This window comes from Podarcis raffonei, chromosome 3 (assembly GCF_027172205.1).
Source record: "Podarcis raffonei isolate rPodRaf1 chromosome 3, rPodRaf1.pri, whole genome shotgun sequence".
NCBI classification, from domain to species: Eukaryota; Metazoa; Chordata; class Lepidosauria; order Squamata; family Lacertidae; genus Podarcis; species Podarcis raffonei.
Genome location: NC_070604.1, coordinates 70858784 through 70879798, shown reverse-complemented (window position 1 = coordinate 70879798; position 21015 = coordinate 70858784). Strand labels below are relative to the sequence as shown.

General features: G+C 39.1%; 1 protein-coding gene across 6 annotated transcripts in view; it reads right to left on the bottom strand.

Annotated features, from left to right (window-relative positions):
- LOC128410690 (palmitoyltransferase ZDHHC14) overlaps positions 1-21015 on the bottom strand; it is a 135989-nt gene that overhangs the window by 60213 nt on the left and 54761 nt on the right. The window contains exon 9 of one of the 6 annotated variants that reach the window (XM_053382259.1): positions 6524-10107. The exons of 4 other annotated variants lie outside the window; for them this stretch is intronic. In XM_053382259.1, the coding sequence (XP_053238234.1) occupies positions 9706-10107 (402 nt within the window). In that variant the 3' untranslated portion in view covers positions 6524-9705. Of the gene's footprint in view, positions 1-6523; positions 10108-21015 lie in introns of those variants that run through there. One more of the 6 variants, XM_053382260.1, reaches the window with a different exon arrangement.

Sequence of the window (21015 nt, the reverse complement as noted above, 5' to 3'; positions counted from 1 at the left end):
ACTCCTGTATCTGCAAAACCACAAGTAGAATAATGCACAAGTAGGGGTTAGGTGATGGAAACTTTGGTGAGCAGAGGACTTTGCACAAACAACAAATACCGGGTAGCCCAGGGGATTTTTTAAAAAATAAATCAATTAAGGTTTAGATCAGGGTTTCCCAAACTTGGGTCTCCATCTGTTGTTGGACTACAACTCCCATCATCCCTAGCTAGCAGGACCAGTGGTCATGGATGATGCAAATTGTAGTTCAAAAACCGCTGGAGACCCAAGTTTGGGAACCCCTGATTTAAATAAATTATTGTATTGTGAGACCTTCTTACAGTGGTCTCAGTGTTCCAGACACCTACCAGGAAATTTAAAACTTGCTATTTTACCTGGGGCTGTAAGGAAAATGCACCCCCAGTTAGGCTAGGGAAGGGGCTCACTGGGATGAGACTACGACTCAGAGCTGGACTCCTGAGCCTCTTCCGTTCTCCCCCCTTGAAGAAAATAGCAATTGCCACAAAGTGTCTACCATCTGTTTGAAACGCTGGAGAGCCGCTCCATGGTTGGGATAGGGACAGCACACATGGCCCCACACCATGCGCTGTTTGAATGCACTGAAGTTATGGCCAGAGCCATAACTGGGGGTAGGGAGGACTGGCCAGGTTCTCCCCCCCCCCCGGATGAAGCTTCCAGAGGGGTGCCATTGAGGCTCCTAGCCTGTGTGTTGTGTACACAAATATGCATGGGGGAGGGTGCCAAACTTGGTCTTTGACCCAAGTGGAATAAAGCCTAGTTTCACTCCTGTTTTTAGCAGAATGTGAGGGTTGATTGAAACCGCCGGCTGAGCTGTAGCCCTTTGATGCCACTACCAGCAACTCCCTGCATGGTGAGTAAAGATGGCTGAGAATCTGATAAGTTTGCGGGTGAGGGGAGCTGGTCTCCGCCCCAGCTGAGGGAAAAGGACAAGAGGAGGTGTTGAAGGAAATTGGAGGGTTTTTTTAAATAAAAAAAGTAAACTGATATGGACATAATTGGAAAGATGAGAGAAAATTGCAGTTTGGGAGAGGATAAGATGCAAGTTAAATGTGAAAGGAAAAGAGGAATAGAATTTAAAAGAATATGAACAACAGTTTGTGACACATGAGGCAAGGGAAGTAGAAAAAGCCTCTCTACGTAGAGCTTCTGGATCAGCAAATTCTTCCTAAAATGGGGAGCTGAGTCAGACTACCTCCACAGCTAATGTCCGTATTTAACAGTATTTAACTTCCCTGTTCTACAGAAATTCTACAGAATTTCTGCCTGATGCATCCATACAACATACTGTGGAGCTGGGAGGCCAGGGTTCAAATCCTCACTCAGCCATGAAATTCACTGGGTGACCTTGGACAAGTCACTACCTCACTGTGAGCTCATGGATGAGGTAATAGTGATAACATTAAAATGCAAAAGAAACAACAAAAAAGAAACCCCTCAGCTTTTACTATGTGGGTGAATCACATTCCACCATAACAGCCCGAAACTGGGGAAGAAGGGCGTCTCTTACCACGACTTTACTTCTTGAAGGTTCAGTTCTACATAGGTTCTTCAGGAATAAACAGCTCAGCTGGGCTGAACAGATGTAAGAGGTTTATAGACAAAACTAGTAAGTCCAGGGCTGGCCGGTGCAATGCTCATGGGCACAAGTATGACCTCATAAGTTATCCAAAAAAAGATCTCTGTAAATAGCCCCTCAAAATTCCACAATATACATTTGCTCTTTCTGCCATGTTCCTGTTTGCACGGGTTTGGCCTATACTTGAACACATTCCCTTAAACATGGTCACATTTCATTGGATGCCAGGATTGGATGCCCACCCTTTCTTCCATTCTTAACAGAGGAGAGGTGTAAATATCTTCTCTCTGTGAGTGTGATAGTGGTTGATATAGGGTTCTTTTCCCCATTGAAGAGGGGGACACCTGCCATTTTGTGGTCCTGTCGTCATCGTCCCCCGCCGCTCTTTTAATTGTGGCAGCCATTTTCTGTTATGTCAATATGTTGTGCCACCCACAATAGCCATTTTGTGTTATGCCACACTCCCACAGCAGCCATTTTATGTTATGCTATACCCCATGACACCTGTGGAACTTTCCCAGAATTCCAAATGTACCTTCTGGCCCAAAATGTTGGCAACCGCTGAGGTAGACTAAGACGCTCAAAGAACTCCAGACCAATTGAAATACAGTCTGGTATTATGACATTATTAAGATGTGCTTTAAAATGTTTTATCTATGGCAGGGGGTAAGACAACCTGATCCCTTACAACTCTGATCATTCTTTGATGATAATATTGATTGCCAGTTTGGTACTTGTGTGGAATAGCAGCTTCAGTTATGTGCCTAGTCCAGTGAACAGACATATCTGTGACGTGGATCCACTCCTTTGCCACTTTCCATCATCCAGTTCCAAAGTAGTGGTGAAGCCTGAACCAATTACGGCAAAAGATACCATACTATATCCATATTGTTTAAATGACATGTCTGTTAATGGTGTAGCCATTAACAGCTGTAATTTCCTGTCATTCTGGAGTTTGAGTGAACATGGAAAGCCCTTTACCTACTATGTTAAACTGAAAGGGTTGTTGCTGTTGTTAATTGAATTAGGTCATTAGTCCAGGGAGCAAGAGGTCTGAGTTCTAATATCACATAATATGATTCACAAAGGAGTCAGGCTACTGCATTTCCTCCTGTTTCTAAACTAAATTATCTAAACGGACATAGAGAGTATAGGAATAACATTACCATGGACTTAATATGACATACAACCTCCTTCACTAATGGTCTGATAGCAAGCAGTCCAAAGGAACACACTCTGTTTTTGTTTTGTCTTTATTGTAAGGTTTCAGTACATTCTGACAAGGGGTTTGGGACAATCCATGATCAACGTTTCTCATTTCCTTCATTTGCCCACCAGGAAACCACTAGATGTGTATTTGCAATATCAGGATTTAAGTCATAATCCACCAGTCATTAACAGCTGTATAGCCTTTATTCATTCAGTGGGGCCATCATTAAATGACAAATAATTATTTTCTGAGTCAGTTGCTGCCATGGGATCTTAAAAATCATTTCTTTTTCATCTGAAATATGGGATTTACTTGAATACAGTAACTAGCACATATCAAGTCAGCAAGTATGGGTATGTTTCTGTATTCCTGAAGCTACAACAACACTTTCAGGAAATTATACTGTATTTGCAAAACCTTTGGGAGGACTAGAAAGCAAATTAAAATAAAAACTGACTTAAAAGTTATCAATTTTAAATTATAACCCATTTATTTTTCTACATATTTATTATTAATTGCTGCAAATATTTAATGTGTAGCATTTTGATGCTAATTTATTACTCAGTACCAGAAACCTAACCTTGTGGATTAATTTTAATAAGTTCATTGTCTGGGTGAGGGTTGTTTGTCTTCCCCCACTTCACCAGCAAACTAAATTATTTTTGCAACACACAATAGTCATGCATGGCTCAATCAGATCCCAAACAGTGACTAGTATTTCCTGTTTACTTTAACGCAAAGCTTAACTGACCATGTGATGCAATTTCCCTGGAGTCACAGAAACAGAAATGCAGTAGTGGCATTTAAATCAACACACAAAAGAATACTTGAAGCATTGTTGACTGTTCAGTTGCAACTGAAGAAAACAAAAATGGTATTTAGAACGACAACAAGCAAGCCAGTGTCCAGCATAGTTGCCCTGGCAAGGCTAGCACCAGAACTCCGGCTGCTCCAAGAGATGTGAGCAAGAGCCATCAAATATCTGCAGCAACAGTTTGCTTGGGAATGGAATCCTATTGACTTTCCTCATTTTGAAAAATGTTAGTTTAACTTTGGTTTTTCAGCTGGCCTTACGATTCCTACAAATACTTCCCTAGTGTCACTTTATTTATTTTGTGCAATGGTGCAGAAGCCCTGGCTGCCTGAACACAGGCACTGCTGCTGCTCGCTCACAGCTTTCTCCCTGCCTGAATTTTCAGCTTAGTGCCTGGGTTGGCAACTATTTTTAACAAGAGTCATCTTTTTTAAATTGAGTGAGGCTGAGATGTTCCTATCCCATCAGAATCAAGAAGGGCGAAGGGTTCTTTAACACTGTCATATGCCACATTAACAGAAGCAAAGTCTTGGTAGAGTTGTATACAGTGGTACCTCGGGTTAAGAACTTAATTTGTTCCGGAGGTCCATTCTTAACCAGAAACTGTTCTTAACCTGAAGCACCACTTTAGCTACTGGGGCCTCCCGCTGCCGCCGTGCCACCACCGCACAATTTCTGTTCTCATCCTGAAGCAAAGTTCTTAACCTGAGGTACTATTTCTGGGTTAGCGGAGTCTGTAACCTGAAGTGTCTGTAACCTGAAACATCTGTAATCCGAGGTACCACTGTATCCACGCCTCGGCCGCTCGCTCTCCCTTGAAGCTGCTTTGGTTCAGGCTTGGTAGTGAGGGGCTAATGAAAGTAAAGGAAGGGCTGGATTAAAGCCTTTGCTAATGTGTTGTAGTGGTTAAATGCTGAACAGCATTCAGTGTGTGTTGATCAACGGGTTCAAATCCCATTAGGCCCTCTGGGTGATGCTGGGCCATCTACATTCTCTCAGCCTAAAATTATAGGGTTGCTGTGAGGGTATGGGGACATGCAAGCTACCCAAGCCTAAAACTGAGATTAAAAACAGACGGTGGGGTGTCCTGTCATCTGGGCAGCCCAGGGCCTCCAAACACACTGCCCAGGCTTGTGCCCTGGAGAGGCCAGAAAATACAGAATGCATAAAATACAACGCCGGGGGCAGCAGTTATGAGTTACCAGTCTCTGCAGCCACAGCAAACACTATGATACTCCAGGAGTTTGACTTTACCCCTGGAGGCACACTCCACTCTTTCTCGAGACCAACGTTGACAACATTGAGCTTGACCTGGGAAATTGGGGTTAAATGCCAACCCAACCAGTCTCACTAGTACCTGCTGTGCATGTCTGCCTTTTTCCTATCTTGTACTTGCAAAACTGAACAGTGAGCTTCACAGAATTGATGTGGTTGCAGGAGGTGGAAATATTAATCACTGCGGGCCTGAACGATAAAATGCGCTACAAAGTTCACCCAATAAATCAACGAATAATGAGACTGAGGCAAGTCTGGAAATATATACAAATAACCAATTAATATTTTTGCTTAGAATACACAATGTAGATGTAATACAAAATAAATTATTGTCCCCAGGGTTTGAGGGAGGTTTTCCGTTCTAATTACGCGACTTTTTTTTTTTTGGTCCCATTGGTGTCTTTGGTCCTCAGCTGTCTTTTGCCCAGGAAACCTGTAATACAGGGCTGAGGAACCTGAGGGCTGGATCCAGAACTGACTTACCCCTTGCAGCCATTTTTGATAGGTAGGTGGGGCGACCTGTTAGTCACCTCACATGAAATCAATCAAATGCTAAGCCAATATCTTGGCATTTAGATCAGAGATAACAGATCTCTGCACCTAGCATCATATGACGTCAGGTGACTGACATATTGTTTTGAGTTTACTTACTCCCTGGGAGTAAAAATTGTTTATTACAGTATGTTTATATAACTTTCATTTCTACATATATCTTTACAGAAGTTTGGAAGCATGTGTACAGAAAGTAGTTGTGGGGGGAGGATAGGCTGGGAAAGTGCCAAGTGGGGAAAGGGTTAAAGAATCCTGCCACCCAGCCATTTCTCTGCTCCAATTCCTCCATCCCCCCTGGATGATTTTAGTTGGGAAAAGCAGCAACTAGGCTAATAATAAGTGTACGTGCATGCAATATGAAGTTCTACCCTAAAGGTTGACTACACCAGGGAATAAAAGGCCCCTACTTTTTAAACGATATTGTTTTTGCACAACACAGCCATTCAGACCTTGAGTTGTATGCAACCAGTATCTGCATAAAAATATATTGTACACAGATAGTACCAATGAAGAACATTCACTATTTTATTTACTAGCCTAATAAGAAGGAAAATAGAAAAAAAATCCAGCATATTCCTTAGATCAGAAACATCACTTCATACAGCTGATGTCTATCTTCAACATGACCAAGTCTCATGAACCTAACAAAAACAAATCAAAATGGTTAAATAAAGTGGTAAAATGTATTTGGTTTTAACTCACTCCTATCCTAGGCACATGGATTTCAGAGGAAGTCTCAGTGGACTTAGTGGGGCTTACTTCTGAGTAAAGCTGTCCAGGATTGTGCTGAAAATATTAAAACTATTTCACTGGTGGTAAAACAGACCATGAGAGGTCAATCTGTTGGAAATTGTAACTGTTCTACTTCTAAAGCTACTGTATACCATTAATGAAGAACTGCAATTAAAAGAAGCATATGCTCAGTTCCATTGTTTTCCAGCAGATGTCATCACATCGCAACAGTAAAAGTTCTAAAATGTCATGGTAACGAAAATAAACAGATGTACTAGGGCTGGTGGAGAGTAAGAAGAGATTTAACACCAAGGGGAATGAAAAATCTTAAAACAGAAGGGAATGCTTAAAAATGCTGTACTTTTTATTCTTCAACACAAAGTCAAAAAATATTATAAACAGCAAAAAATTACTGTACAACAATGCAAACAGAAATAATAAATTCATTCTAAAATAGGTATTCACAGTACTTTTTCTGTCATCGAGCATTTTCTTTCCCTCAGGCTCTAAGAAAACCAAAGTATTCTAATGTGGCAGTGCAGAATTTTAAAGCTTTACATAAGAGACACTTAAAAACAACAGCATGGTGGCATTCTCATGCCCCTCCCTCAGTAAAAAATACTACCAGAACCATATTGTGGACTTAAGTGACATGTGATGCTATTTCCATATAGCAAAGGTATCCAAATGCTGCTACTGAAAAAGAACCCCAAAGTATTTCTGTGAAAATGTAAGCAGATGAATTTTTAAATATTTCTACTCCTTTGTGTAAGCGCCACAGCTGTGACGTCATAATGGCGGAGTAAAATATTTATCATTGTTTATTTTCCGCACTGTGGGGAATGTAGGCTCCATGTTCTGGCATCTGCAGAAGGAGCAAAATATTCAGGTACACTGAAATCAATACTGGTGGGTTTTTTAAAGAAATGAACTTCACAAAATAAGTGTCCATGTGATACTTTCCTTCTGCCATCAGAAATGATGCCAAACCTATTTCAATGTAATGAGCAAAAAAGAGGCAGTTCTCCTCCTGCCCTAATCTTTGTTTGTTTTGTAGGAAAATCAGAATCCTTCTGGCAGAGAGGAAGGATAGCAAGAAATTGAAGTATCCCAACTTTCTAGAATGTATTGTGTAATTGTGTATTCCTAGCACATGACATAACATTATTAGCTCACAAACTTAAAATCTGATTTAGGATTACTGCCTCTGAGGTGTTGTGTGGAGACTGAGATTTACAAAGGCAATCAACCTCACCCACTTCCATTGAAAACGTTTCCCTAAATCAATGTGTTCACTGCTGTTATATTGGTGCTTATAGTTGTTTAAATTCTTTTTATAGCTCCTTCTAGTACAGTAATCAAACAATAAGTCAAGAGAATGCATCTCAAAGTTGTTTTTTCTTTGGAATAAGCCTGTGCTAAAGGAAATAATGTATGCAGGATTTTAAATAAATCCTATGAGGTCAGACAGGAAAAGAGACAATATCCCTTTATATGAAAGCTTGTAAACATTTGAATGGCTCACAACCAGATAACTGCAGATCATGCATAGCTTTCTGCAAAACAGAAAAAGCAAGGAACCTATGGATATAATCCCCCCTCTAGATATTTACTATACATGCAAACAAGGTGAACGTTTTATCACTTTTAAGAGAAAAATAATATCTTTTATAAAATTGTACACAGTGTGAAGCTTCTTGCCAGTATGTCGTCTGGCACTTCTACAAGAGAGATGGCCTTATTCCAATTAAAACATTGTGCTTTTGTTTTCTTTTAAACTGTATTTTTCCATGTCTCAGAGATGCAACGAATCCATGTCTTCATGATCCTTGTTTTCAAAAGTAGTTGCCTGCAGTGAAGCTTGAATTTTTTAAAAAATACTTTGCACGAAATTTTGTCCTGAGAAAAGATTATTGCAGGTCCTAGCATCTTAAAAGCAAGGCAAGATGCAGCAATACATAGCATTTGAATGATCACCGTTAATGTTCTTTTTGGCTATCCCCGAGCAGTTTTTTTTCTTTAAATCATAACTAAATTGTCCTAACCACAAATAAAAACAAATAAGTATGTCTCATAAATATGTCAATTTTAAATTAAAAATAGAATATAGTTGAAAATACACATGACTAGATGGCAGCTATGGATCACATGTAACTTATGTTCCAGTAATTTATCTCTTCCTCTTCCCAAACTTTAGAACCTTGGGGCACCCTTACCTTGCAAATCTCTTACTTGGGAGATCTCTCTGGGCACCATTGGTATGGGTCCTAAGTAAGATATTAGATCGGATCCAAAGGTGCCATTCCATGAATGCAACAGATATCCCAACTAGCAGAAGTCCTGAAAATGGAAGGAGAGGAAGGTGACCTTTGCCAGTTACCCCTAATACCTGCAGCCTCCACCCTATGCTGTTCCACAGGGTCTCTCAACCCTCCACATCAGATTTTCAGGGGGTACTTGTTAATAGCACACCCCTTCTGTTTGTGAGAACCAGATAATGGAAGAGGGCTTTTAGATGCAACTCATTAACTTCAAGTTATTTTGACACTCAGGTTAGTTGTAGGCATGGTTTCTCCTAAAATTAAACTGCCTATTTTCAAAACCACACACAATACTAAAAACCATTCATAATTGGACTTTATATACTCCTTTGATCTTCTTAATTGCATTATCATGAGGAAAAGTAACTCGCAATCCATATGGAGCTGTTGTTGTCGTCCACACTGTATGGGTATTAACTGTACACATATTTAAAGGAACAGAGGGTGCCATTTTGTCTAACGGTGATGGTAGAGAGAAATCAATGGCACAACACAGTATCTTATATTAGACACTCAAAGTGAAATGATATGCAAAAAATGGTAGTCCTCCACGTTTGAAGTACCACCAGTTCATTTATTTATAACAAGTTTGACTGATTAAAAAAAACATTTGTCCATTGGTTTGTTGCACTGCCTTTTATATGAAACAGTACTTCAAAACTCACAAATAATAAAGCAGCACTTTCTCTCAATACCAACACTACTGTAACATACACTGTAGCGTGGCATGCAAATCCACAATTGCAGTATTTATTGGTTTTGTATTATCTGAATGGCAATTTTTTTGTTTCAAATATTAGTAGAGTAATAACATGAAAAGGGTGGCTGGCATGGCCTCAAAGGCAACATTACATGATAACTTCATAAAACATGGAATATGATGCTAACTTCCAGTAATATCTTTTAAAGTATTATCATAATCAAATTCAAAGTACCAGGATTCCAAGCTGCTGGACACTATTAGTCACCAAACAAGGTTAATGTACATTTCTGTTATTTTGACAATGTCACATCAAATCCAAGCCATAAATTGGCTATTAAAGAAATGCCTTAGCTTCTTCACTGCACAAAAATAACTTGTCCTTTTAAGAAGACCTAGCAAAGTTTCAGTGGCTTATGCGTGTTACGGAGTCCGAAGGTATCTCGGCAAGTTTCTGTTGTTAGCATATAAGGGCTGTATAATCACCATCATACTGAAAGTTGCTCAGACTGAGCTGAGTTTCACAAGGCCACGTACTGAGTCTTCGTGCAACGAGTCCTGGCTGGCTAGGCTGAGGATATGCATGGTACGGCTGTGAATCATAGGACTCCCAATTGGCAACATCCCAGGTGGTGATGGAGCTTCCTCAGGAGTAAGAAACTGATGACTTTCAGAGTCCTCTTTTAATGGTATCATGTCTGTCAAACCTGTTTCTGATGTGAGATTTGGCATGGAGGAGGGTGGTGTTGGCTGCCCTAGTGTTAATGTGGCACAGGGAGCACTGATAGAGGTCTTTCCTGGTAAAGGTAGCTCTTCACTACTTATGCTGGGCTCACTCTGGAGAAGCGGTGTGGCAGCAGCCTGCAAAACGAATTTAGTGCTCTGAATGCACTGATCTTGATCACACTGAAGTATTGAAGGGTGCCAAAATAATATACAAAGCATATGCACACAGAGAGAGAAAGAAAGAAAGAAAGAGAGAAAGAGAGAGAGAGAGAAAAAGAAAGAAAGAAAGAAAGAAAGAAAGAAAGAGAGAGAGAGAGAGAGAGAGAGAGAGAGAGAGATGGAAGGATATAGGCAAAAGAGGAATGGGGTGTGAAGAGAAAGAAAAGAGTTGTTAGTAATTTTTCTTTGTCAGTTTAACATATAGGGCATGCCCATCTTAGCGCAACTCAGGAAAGTGACAGTATGCATTATTACTATCATTTGCTGTATGCGAGAGCCAGAGTCCTCGTTTCTCTTGAAGAAAATAATCTGTAAATGATACTAACTTTTCCCAACTAAAAATTGCATTTATTTTTTTGTGCAGACCTTACAGCTTACTTTTGGTTTTGCTTTGGATAGCAGCGTTAACGCATGAGCATCTTTTAACCAGTAGATAAGCAACATTAATGCTGCATAAAACAAAGACAGCGGCACAAGCATTTCTGTTCCTGATGTGTTTAAAGAAAAGGTGTTTCATTCAATCCTTCTTGGAAAATTACTTTGGACTGCATTTATTTAACACACTGGAGGTTGCAGGATCTTGTAAATGGAATAACTGGCCTCGTTTGTACAGGTGCACATTCAAAGCCAAAACTTCTAACAATTCCTAGTAACATGCCTTGTGTAACATAGCACTGAATCCTCTTTGATAAGAGTCCCTCGGATTGCCAATGCAGTGCCTTCCACATATTTTTGAAATACAATTCTTGGCCTCAGCCAGCATGGCCAGTGATTGATGGGAGCCAAAGTCCAGGAACATCTGGAAGGCACTACATTGGTTAAATCTGGGTAAGATGCTATAGAAGATGCAGTTTCATGAAGCAGAAAGAATATTGCAGGAAAATACAGCAAGCACACGTTTTAAATGGGCATAATGCCAAGCATCATATATGTTGGAAACAGGCTCAAACATATTAAATGTTGCATGCAAATATTGCAATCTTTCTTAGAATTCAGGAAGAGGATTGAAACAAGATTTTTTTCTGTTGGATCACCAAGTGCACGGATAATTTTTATATCCTGAAATTAGTGGGGACTACACCAGAGTACATAGCAGTTAAACTGTCTCATTTGATTTTGCTGATATTGAACAATGCTAACATGGAAATACACAAAACCTGTCCATAATGAAAGACGGACATGGATTACAATTTTGAACAGGGCATTTGAATCAGGTAATCAGTACAACATAAAGTGAGATTATTATACAGTCTTCCTACTATTCAGATAAACGAGATTAAGGGCTAAAGTTAACACACAAAAGCAAAAAGAGTATTTTTTAAATCTGCATCTCATAATGAAGTTGCCTCAAATAACTTAAAGCAGCATTTTCTGTAATAGTTTACTCTTTTATTATGCTCAGAATCTTACAATTTTATTCTCTGAATTTAAGCAGTTTTGAAAAGAAAGGAAGACGACTCACTGAGGGCAAAACAAGAGGTGTAAGATTTTGCAGCGAGGTTGCATTCATTGTAAAATAACCAGAAAAATCAAAATAGTATTTAAATAGGACTCTTCCTGAGCGTTCAAAACATTTCACATGCATTATTATTTCTTAATCTCCACATGATAGAAGACTGGAACAAAGATAGAGGCTTGCCTAAGGTCACTTGTATTCATGGCTATAGAAATATTTGAAATGGGGGCTTCCCATAGCCACTACCCTATCACAAAATCTACCCTGTTTTCCATGAATAAAACGAGTCATTCAAGCTCAGCAAAACAGAAATGAAAAAAATTACACACTTCTATCTAGCTAGACAAGAATGTGTATGGTGTGTGCATGTGTGTGTGTAAACATGCATGCCCTTGGTTCTTTTCCACTTCTCTTTAACTTTTGCTAAAGATGAAATTTTGCTTCAAAGCTTTCTGTCTAGGGGGGTTAGAGACTTACTTTTTACAAAAAATGAAAGCTCATTGCATGTATGGGCCCTGGTGCCCTTGCTCCAGTTGTACCCTTGTAATCAGGCCACCAGGCACTCCCACTGTACAGAGTTCCTGACTGTGGCAAAGGCTGTAACCTCATTCAGCCAAATGGACTTACAAACTCCCTTTCAGACCTTCCCACATCAGAGGTGGAGAGGACAGAGCCGGCACGTCCTCCTGCGTGCCTCTTTCATCGGTGCAATTTGGGAATGCTTAAAGGCCATTATCTCCAGAATTCTTTATAGAACGAGAGACAGATTGGGCAAGTATATTTTATGTCTGGACCAAGCTACTCATTAATAACTGACACTCTGAAAAATGTTTGCTGTTACACGGTGGTTCATTCTGAATGCAGTTCACTGTACTTCAGCCTCATTCCAGTAAAGTACTTAAGACGAAATCATGGCCAAAGTATTTTTCATCATTCAGATTAAAGTTCCAGCTTGCTTCTTAAAGCACTGTTCAAAACGTTCAATGCCACTATGGCTGCACTGAAAAAGCATTAGAGCAAGAACCTTTCTTTCAAAGAAACATCATATATTAGCTACTAGGGAGGCAGCAGTCAGAAGTTACCGGTCTCTGCTGATAACTGTGATTCTCCAATGGTTTGACTTCACCACTGAAGGCACACTTCTGTGTTTCTTGAGACAGATGCAAACAATCAAGAATTTGAAAGTGACAAACCAAGAAATGCCTTGTTATGTAACAAAAGATGTATACGCTCTGGAATTTATTTTACATCATTTGGAACCTTTAGAAAAGGATATCCAAAATGTTCTATTTGCATGTATCTTTAAAAGAGAGGGAGAAATTGCTTTGAAATAGCGGCTTACAGTAAGTGGCTGTGCTTAACTTCAAATACAGATGAATGCTTTGTGATTATTCCAGTACTATAGGATTACAATTATAAAAATGGGGTCAATTTTGAACTAATATGAAAATAATTTGAATTTATTTATGATTAGTATATCTTGAGCTTGGATTATTTTAATGGAAAGTTCCATCCTATTGCTTCCTGGAGAAGCAATAAAGCAGACAACATGCATTAATAGTAGCATCTTCATGTTGTTGTGCGATTTCCTATGTGTGACTAACTTGATTTTTCATTACCCATCTTCTAGGTGCACTTCTTCCAAAAATCCTACTTATCATTTATCGTGTTTCCAGTTTTGCTGAAGCTAAAGAAAGACGGCTACAGAAAGTTAACAGGAACAATGTGTCAGGGGATAACACTGCTCCTGACAACTCCTATGGAATTGACACTGTGCCTGACGAACTGCAGCGTATCTAGCGTAGACCAACCTGCAATAAGCTCACATAGTATTAGATTGCAATTTAAGAAAAAACATAGGCTATTGACACTTTAGGACTGGTACACAAGTTACCTCTGCAGTATGGAAGCCTCTGAAGTGCTCTTACTTTTTGCTGCCAGGTAATGTTATAAACCAGGGATCAGACAGAAGGAATCCACACTGCACCCTCCTTTCTGCATCAGTTTCAGCCCTCATGAAACTGGGTTAACCTAGGTGTGGAGAGGAGTTGCGAAGTGGACTCCTCTTGGGTGGCCCTGGACTGCTCACATCACACAGTGGAACAAGATGCTGTTCTGTATCCCATGCCACTAGCATGCATTCTTGACTCCTCATAGCTTTTCAGTCTCTTGCCTTGTGCAAATTTGGATGATAAGGGTTTTGTTCTTTATGGAATTTAACAAAAAGGGCAGAAATAATAATTGATCTCAACAATAACAAACAAAGCTTAGTAGTAATTCTCTTTTAAATGTCCTATGGGGGGAAATGAGATGATAATGAGTAGTACTGCGAGTATGTGTGATGTGTAAGCAATGTATATTTTCCACAAGAGACAAATACTGAGAAACACAAATATAAACAATTCACATTTAAGGATAATAAAAAAAGTGTTTCAGTAGCACTTGGCAAGGTAGTATGGCTCAAAGTGACTTAGCAGGCAATATATGGCCACTATCATGGAATGGTGATAGAGGGAGAAATGGCTTCATGCTTTTACTAGTGTGAGTTACGTGCTGCTGCTGGAGCTACTGGGCTGATGCTGCTGGCCATTTAGCAGTAATATGCTGGCCAATGAAATTTGGGCCAGCAAACCATGATTCCTCTGTGTTCCTTAGCAATTGCTCTCTGCAGGTGGTGATATACTACCAGCCATACCACCTCGCAAGTCACTACCAGCACATTTCAATAATTAAGAGTTAAAATAAATGAAAATAATATATTTAAAGGGCTGTCAGGCCAGGCCACTGATATATGCCCAAATAAAGTATGCTCTAGTTTTTGTTTTTTTAAATCTAAACTCTGGTATTGTGTAAATTTGCCCCAAGCAATCTTCTTAATGTATTAGAATTACCTATTCCTCCTTAGAATAAAATATCAACTGCACAGCCAAAATAAAATGTCAGACCAGGAGCCTACTCCTGAAGCACCCTGTCAGAAAAACCTAACCAACTAATTTTAAAAGGCTTTACCTTATTAAAACATTGCCTTTATTTATACAGATATGAGGTCTAAGCCATTTAAAATGTTATTTCCGTACAACAATAGCCATAAACTAAATGCAAGTTAGACACATACTTAAATTCCAGTGCTTTTCTTTATTTGTCATATAACTGATACAAAAATCAATTTGAAACAATTTCATTTTTTAAAAAAATCTGATTTTATCTGCCCCCCAAATTATACAAATTAACAGAGATTTTGAGTTCCTATTTACAACACTGAAACACAACTATTTATCTGAATCAAGAGGCAACATCGAAGAGCAGTAACATTACACATATTGATTTTTTTTTGCAAATGTCTGATAAATTTTAGTACAAGGTTATTTAGTTATCCAACAGTTTTTAAAGAAATAGGAGTAATTAAACATTAATCTAAGAATACATTTGTATGGCCAAGATGATGTTATGACCAAAGTGGAGTAACTATAACTTAGGAAGTGGTTTCTATGACTGGAATGCTGTCTAGGTGGGTATTATTTAGGTAGGATGATGGCACAGAATACCTGTGGGATGAAATGGTTAGGGAAGAAGCAGTGGATTTTACAGTGGTCTTCTGAAGTGTGCTACTCAGAAAGATAAGGGGGGGGGGAATTAAAACTAGTGTGATCAAGTGTTATCAAACAAAGAACAGCATGTTCATCACTAAAATTAACTAAATCCCCCACAATGTCCACCAAATGGCTGTATGCAAAAAAAAATATGATTGAGTGTTGTTCATAATATAGAAAAACAGAGAGTAAGAAGATGCACAGAAAAATGTACAAAGGGTTCTGCAGAAACAGATATTCTCAAAGGAAAATGAAAAAAGGAGAAACAAGAACTCAATAAATTATCACATGTATTGAGACACAATGGTCATAGCTGACTTGTGGACTCCTAAGGCTATTGCAGAGATAATGCTATTGCTCTATTAACCACAGTTAAGAGAATGGAGACAGGTGGTGAGACTGCACACTCTGTCCTGCCAGCTGCTACCTTCTCACTTACAAATCTCCCCCTGCCCACTTTACCGATAGTTAAGGATCATGTTGACATAGCTGCTAATAATGGCCAATAGGAGAAATATTTATGGTGGCTGATTCAAGCATGCTATGAGCAGTGGCAGTTTCTCTCTCTCATTTTACATTGGCTTTAAAGTTGCATTTTTGTTCCTGTCTGTGGCAGCGAATATGAAAGTACAACTTTAAAGCCTGTGTAGAAAAGGGGAAAAGGATGAACGTTTGCCATCTGCTGCCACTGTAAGTTAACCCCTCTTCCCAAAATGATCTGTGCATGGAGTCATAAACAGGGGGCATTTTCCTCAGCCTTAGCAGGAACTGCTACCTTAAACTACCTTACATCATAGTTAAGAGTGAACCCTGATTATTATTTATATTGATTGATTACATTTATGTTCCAATTTTTGTTCAGGAGTTCATGGCAGAATGCATATTTTTTCCTCCCATTTTATTATCACAATAGTCCTGAGAAGTAGGCTAGGCAGAAAGATAGTGACTGTTCCAAGATCACCCAAATCACTCCATAAAACTCATGGCCAAGTGGGTATTTGAACCTCAGTCTCCCTGGTCCTGGTTGGACGCACTAAACTCTTTGTCACACCACCTTTAAATCATACTTGACTGTTAATCACACCAACACTGCTGCCAGTCACACAAACGTTGTTGTCAGTGTGACACTTAACCACAGTTAAGACTAGCAGGGAGAAATAAAATGTTGGAAGAGAGAATACTCATACACCTTATCTCTTATTTTGTCTCTGGATGTACAGGTTACTCCTGTAGAACGTAGTACTTTTTACCAGTTTAGGTTGGTGCAGCAGCTGGAAACCTTGACAGAGAGCCTAGCCTCAGTGGTTCTTACTCCGTTAACCTCCAAGTCGGACTTGTACAATGTGTCCTAGGAAAACAGGAAGCTGTCTTCTGAGTCAGACTTGCTGGTTCATCTAGTTCTTCTCTACAGTGACTGGCAGCAGCTCTCCATGTTTCAGAGAGGATTCTCTCCCAGTCCTACCTGGAGATGCTGGGGACTGAAACTGGGATATGCAAGGTGGAGCTATGGCACTTCTATGTGTGGCTGCCTCTGATGACTGAAGAGAATCTGCAGTTGGTATTGTCATAGCCATATACTGAATTAACCGAGACTGAGTGTTATGATCATATCACACTGGTGTTATGCTGCTCCCATGGGCTCCCAGTCAGTTTCCATGCCAAAGTGATTCTATTTTTTAACCTCGAAAGGCCTTATGGCTTAGGACCAGATAATTGGGAGAGCTGCCTATCTTCATTAGTTCCTACTTATAGGTTAGATCTTCTGTGAAAGGCTATCTGTTGGTGCCCATCATCTATAAAGCAAGGTGACTCCCAAATTAAGGAATGCTCTTCTCTGAGAAGTCTGCCTGATGCCTCTTTGTTGTACTTTGATGCAAGACAAACATCTTTGCATTTTTCCTGGACTTTAAAGATATGTTTAGCCCTATGACTTTTAAACAAATCTTATTTTTAAGAGCTTGCTGTCATTTTAGTTTGATTGGTTTTACCTGCAATTTAATTGCCCTAGAAATTTCTATTGAAAGGCAGTATGGAAATTTCAATCCTAAATTAACCATGGTTAACCATCCAGAGATTTGCGTCATCTGCATCCCTAAATAAACTAGGAGAAATATCCTAAACTTGAAACAGAAATTGAATAAATGTTATTATTACAACATTATTATAAAGTTGCAAAAGGAAAAAGGAAGAAAGTATATTGCAGAAAGGTATTGGCACAGCCAGGACAATAGAATATTGAAACTATTGTAGATCCAGCAACAGTTAATATACAAATGAGAAATGTGGAAGGAACAGGTTTTTCTAAAATGGTTGAAATGCTTTCTTGCACAGAACTCTCTTCAAAAATAAGAAAAATGGGTTGAGTTGATCAGTTATGAAGAGAGAAATAGGACACAATCCACAACACTGAATCAGCAGTTATCTTCCGATTAAGCAATTTTTTTCCTAGTGTAAGTGGATTGCAGCCATAGCTTCTAATGAAAAGATAACATGTTTAGGAATAATGAATAATCAGCAAGTCTGTGGATTCTCATGGCACATTTCTATGGTGTAAGGGAATTGGATAATGAATTCACAAAACTACTAAAAAGTGATGGAGAACTGGATGTGTACTAGAAAGGGGGGAACCAAAATATACTACCAACCTTCAAAAAGGAAAGGGTGATCCTGGCAATTACCACCTGGTTAATCTAACTTCAGTTCCCTATTAAAATAACGGAAATATTGAGAGAAAACATAAAAAACCAAATACTGTTTAACATTTAGGAAGTAAAGCAGTGGTGACTAAAGTATAGTAATAAAGAGATTTTGCTTTTTGAGGCCATTATAGAGAAAAAGCATAAACTAGATGGATCAGAAAGATTTCAGTTGTCTTTTACTTTCAGATTTCACACCAGCAAGTTCTTTTGAATTAAGAACTATGGTACATGGATTGCCTGATTTACTGCAAAAAGGCTAGAGCTAAAAATATTTATCAGAGGGGAGAGGTGTTTAAAAGTGCTGCTATGGAGTTTACCATTTGAGCTCATCTTCTTACAAATCTTTATGATCGCAAGATGACAAAAAAGCAAATGGCACAACAAATTCACAGAATCACAACAGACCTGGATACCAAGAACAATGACAAAAAGGCATGAAAAATCAGTCTGCAGAGATTAAAATAATGTATAGATCATAGGAACATAGAGTTGGAAGGGACCCTGAGGATCATCTAGTCCAACCCCCTGCAATGCAGGAATATGCAGCTGTCCCATATGGGGATCAAACCTGCAACCTTGGTGTTATCAGCACCATGCTCTAACCAACTGAGCTATCCAGGCTCTAACTTTTAGAATGTAGCCTGGGATACTTATAGGAGAAAAAACCTGAAGGAATGCTATAAAACTTTACATCATATGTCATCACTAGGAGGAGTTGTTTGGTGGGAGCACAACTGAATATCTGCACCTAGTTTTAGGAATATTAACAAAATGGATTGCAAACTCTATGTATCAGTGTTAAAATAAGAATTGACAACTCTGAATGAGTCCATCATGATTTAAATCAAAAAGAAGAAAAGATAAATTAATTTAAAATCACTGCTATAAATCAAGTTCCCTATTTAGAAATAATCCCCAGCATGGCCACTAACTGGTTGTATAACTATTGGGTTATATCTGATGCTACGTGATTGGAAGCCTGCTTGCATGATAGGTCTTCCACTTCCTCTGCTCCTCCCCTTTGGGTATACTCCAGAACAGGCCTTTGGTTGGGGGACCCTCCAGAGCAGATTGGATACTGCAAGGCGAAGAAGGGAAAGGGAGGGGTCCCATTCTGCTTACAGAAGTCCATGCCACTTAAAAAGAAGATACTGTTCACCTGCATGTTGCCCATATTCGTTTGCAACTAACTGAGAGGAAGTGGGTGAGCCTGGTGATATACAGAATGGCAGCTATTAAATCCTAGTGTGTGTGATGGCGTGCTTGTCAATAGTTTCAATGGCAAGCCCATGGTGTGTGTGTGGGGGGGGGAGACACATAGAACTGTCTCACTGTGTCATTATAATGCGTAATCTCATAAACTAGGTAAGCTGCCACTAATTCAAATCTGTTTGACAGGTGATCATGGTTGACTGTGAAGAGATCCTAAGTGTCAGCTTTAACATGTTTGTGTTTAATTCAGATTTCATTATAACTAGGCTGTTTTTATGAAAAAAGAGAGAAACTATAATTGACTTTTTAAAAAATCTGGTATGTGTAATATTTTGCATCTTTTCATGGGCATAAGTGTCTAAATTTTTTGACATGAATATACTTGCCTTTTCTTCTAAATCTGGTGGAAGAAAAATCCTGATTATGATTTTTGGTGATTTCGGTTGGCTTTTTTTTTATCTCTTTTTATGCATTTAAGTTTACAAATTTAATTTATGTGGAAAGATTGATAAACTCTGGAGACTCCCCAAAACATGAGACGACAGTTAGAATTAGTTTCTTTTTTTACATGCAATATGTGTGTGTGTGTGTGTGCATATATCTATATGCATTTACAAAAATTGCTCTCTAGCAAGGAAATTTATCACTTTGTCCAAAAGACCATGCTTCATCCTTTATCCCAATAAACACAATATCCTTTGTATTTAACTTTTCAGAGTAACTATGGCTAAAGAGCTAAATAGTTGAAACAGCAGCTGGTCAACATATGCTACATCAGACACACACATACTTTTTTCAGGGTTGATTTCATCTCCACGTAATGTGAAGATGCAGACGTATGCAAGTGAAAGAAACGTCAAAGAGAATGTATGAGAAGAGTGAGTAGTTGCTACTTATTTCTGAACTTGGCCATTTGGCTAAGAGTCTTAAGTGGCACCTGATTACACTATCTAGTTGTGATACAGCCAAATTAAACCAGGGCCTGAAAGGAGAGGTGGCACAACAGGCAGGGAAAGAATAGCAAGGAAGTTGTCCAGAAAGCTAAACCAGGTAAGGAGTAGAGGAAAAAGTAAGGCTAGCTGTAGACCAGAAAGGAAGAATAATGGTGGGAAGGGAGCCTCCAGACCTGAGGGAGACTGTGAGCTAGGCAAGTGGCTCTGTACGTGGCCCTCCCTGTGTGCATTGGTATTTTCAGTTCATACACAGCGAACCATGATAGTGGCCTGAACACAGCATTTCTTAAAAACAGGAGCATGTGGGTTTGTTTCAAACTACCCTGTAAAGACCCAATGTAAAAATATAGGAAGAGAAACTGCCATAAGGCAAAGAAACACTACAATAATTTGACAACTGGAAAACGTTTAAATATAACAATTTATTGGCAATCTCTTAGAGATATAGTTTTATCATCTCTGCCTACAAGCTGGCAAAGCTCTCTGATGGCTACAGTAACCAGGGGACCCAGTGTTAAGAACTACTGGTGTAAACATAAGGCAAACAAATAATTCACCCCTTTCAGGCCACCCCACTTAAAGAAAATCTTCTGGAGTTGTTCTGAAAATTAAAGCAGCCAAGATGAGACAAGGCTGCAATCCTATATCCATGGAACTGGAAATGTCACTCAAGTACACATATAAAGGATCACACTATGAATGACCATTCAAAATGCTATCAAAGATACAACTGGCACTAGAAGTCGGTTAAATGTGCCTGATCTTTAAAATCTAAGAAACAGATATTGCTAACAAATATGAAAAAAATGATGAATGAACCAATTCTTAATAAGTCCACTGATCATGTGTTTCTCATTTCTAAGAGAGTATCCACATAGCTATGAAAACTAACTTTGCTTCAGTTAAGTGCAAAAAGTCTGAAATGCTTGGGACTGCTTTTATTTCTTTGCCTTGGAGAC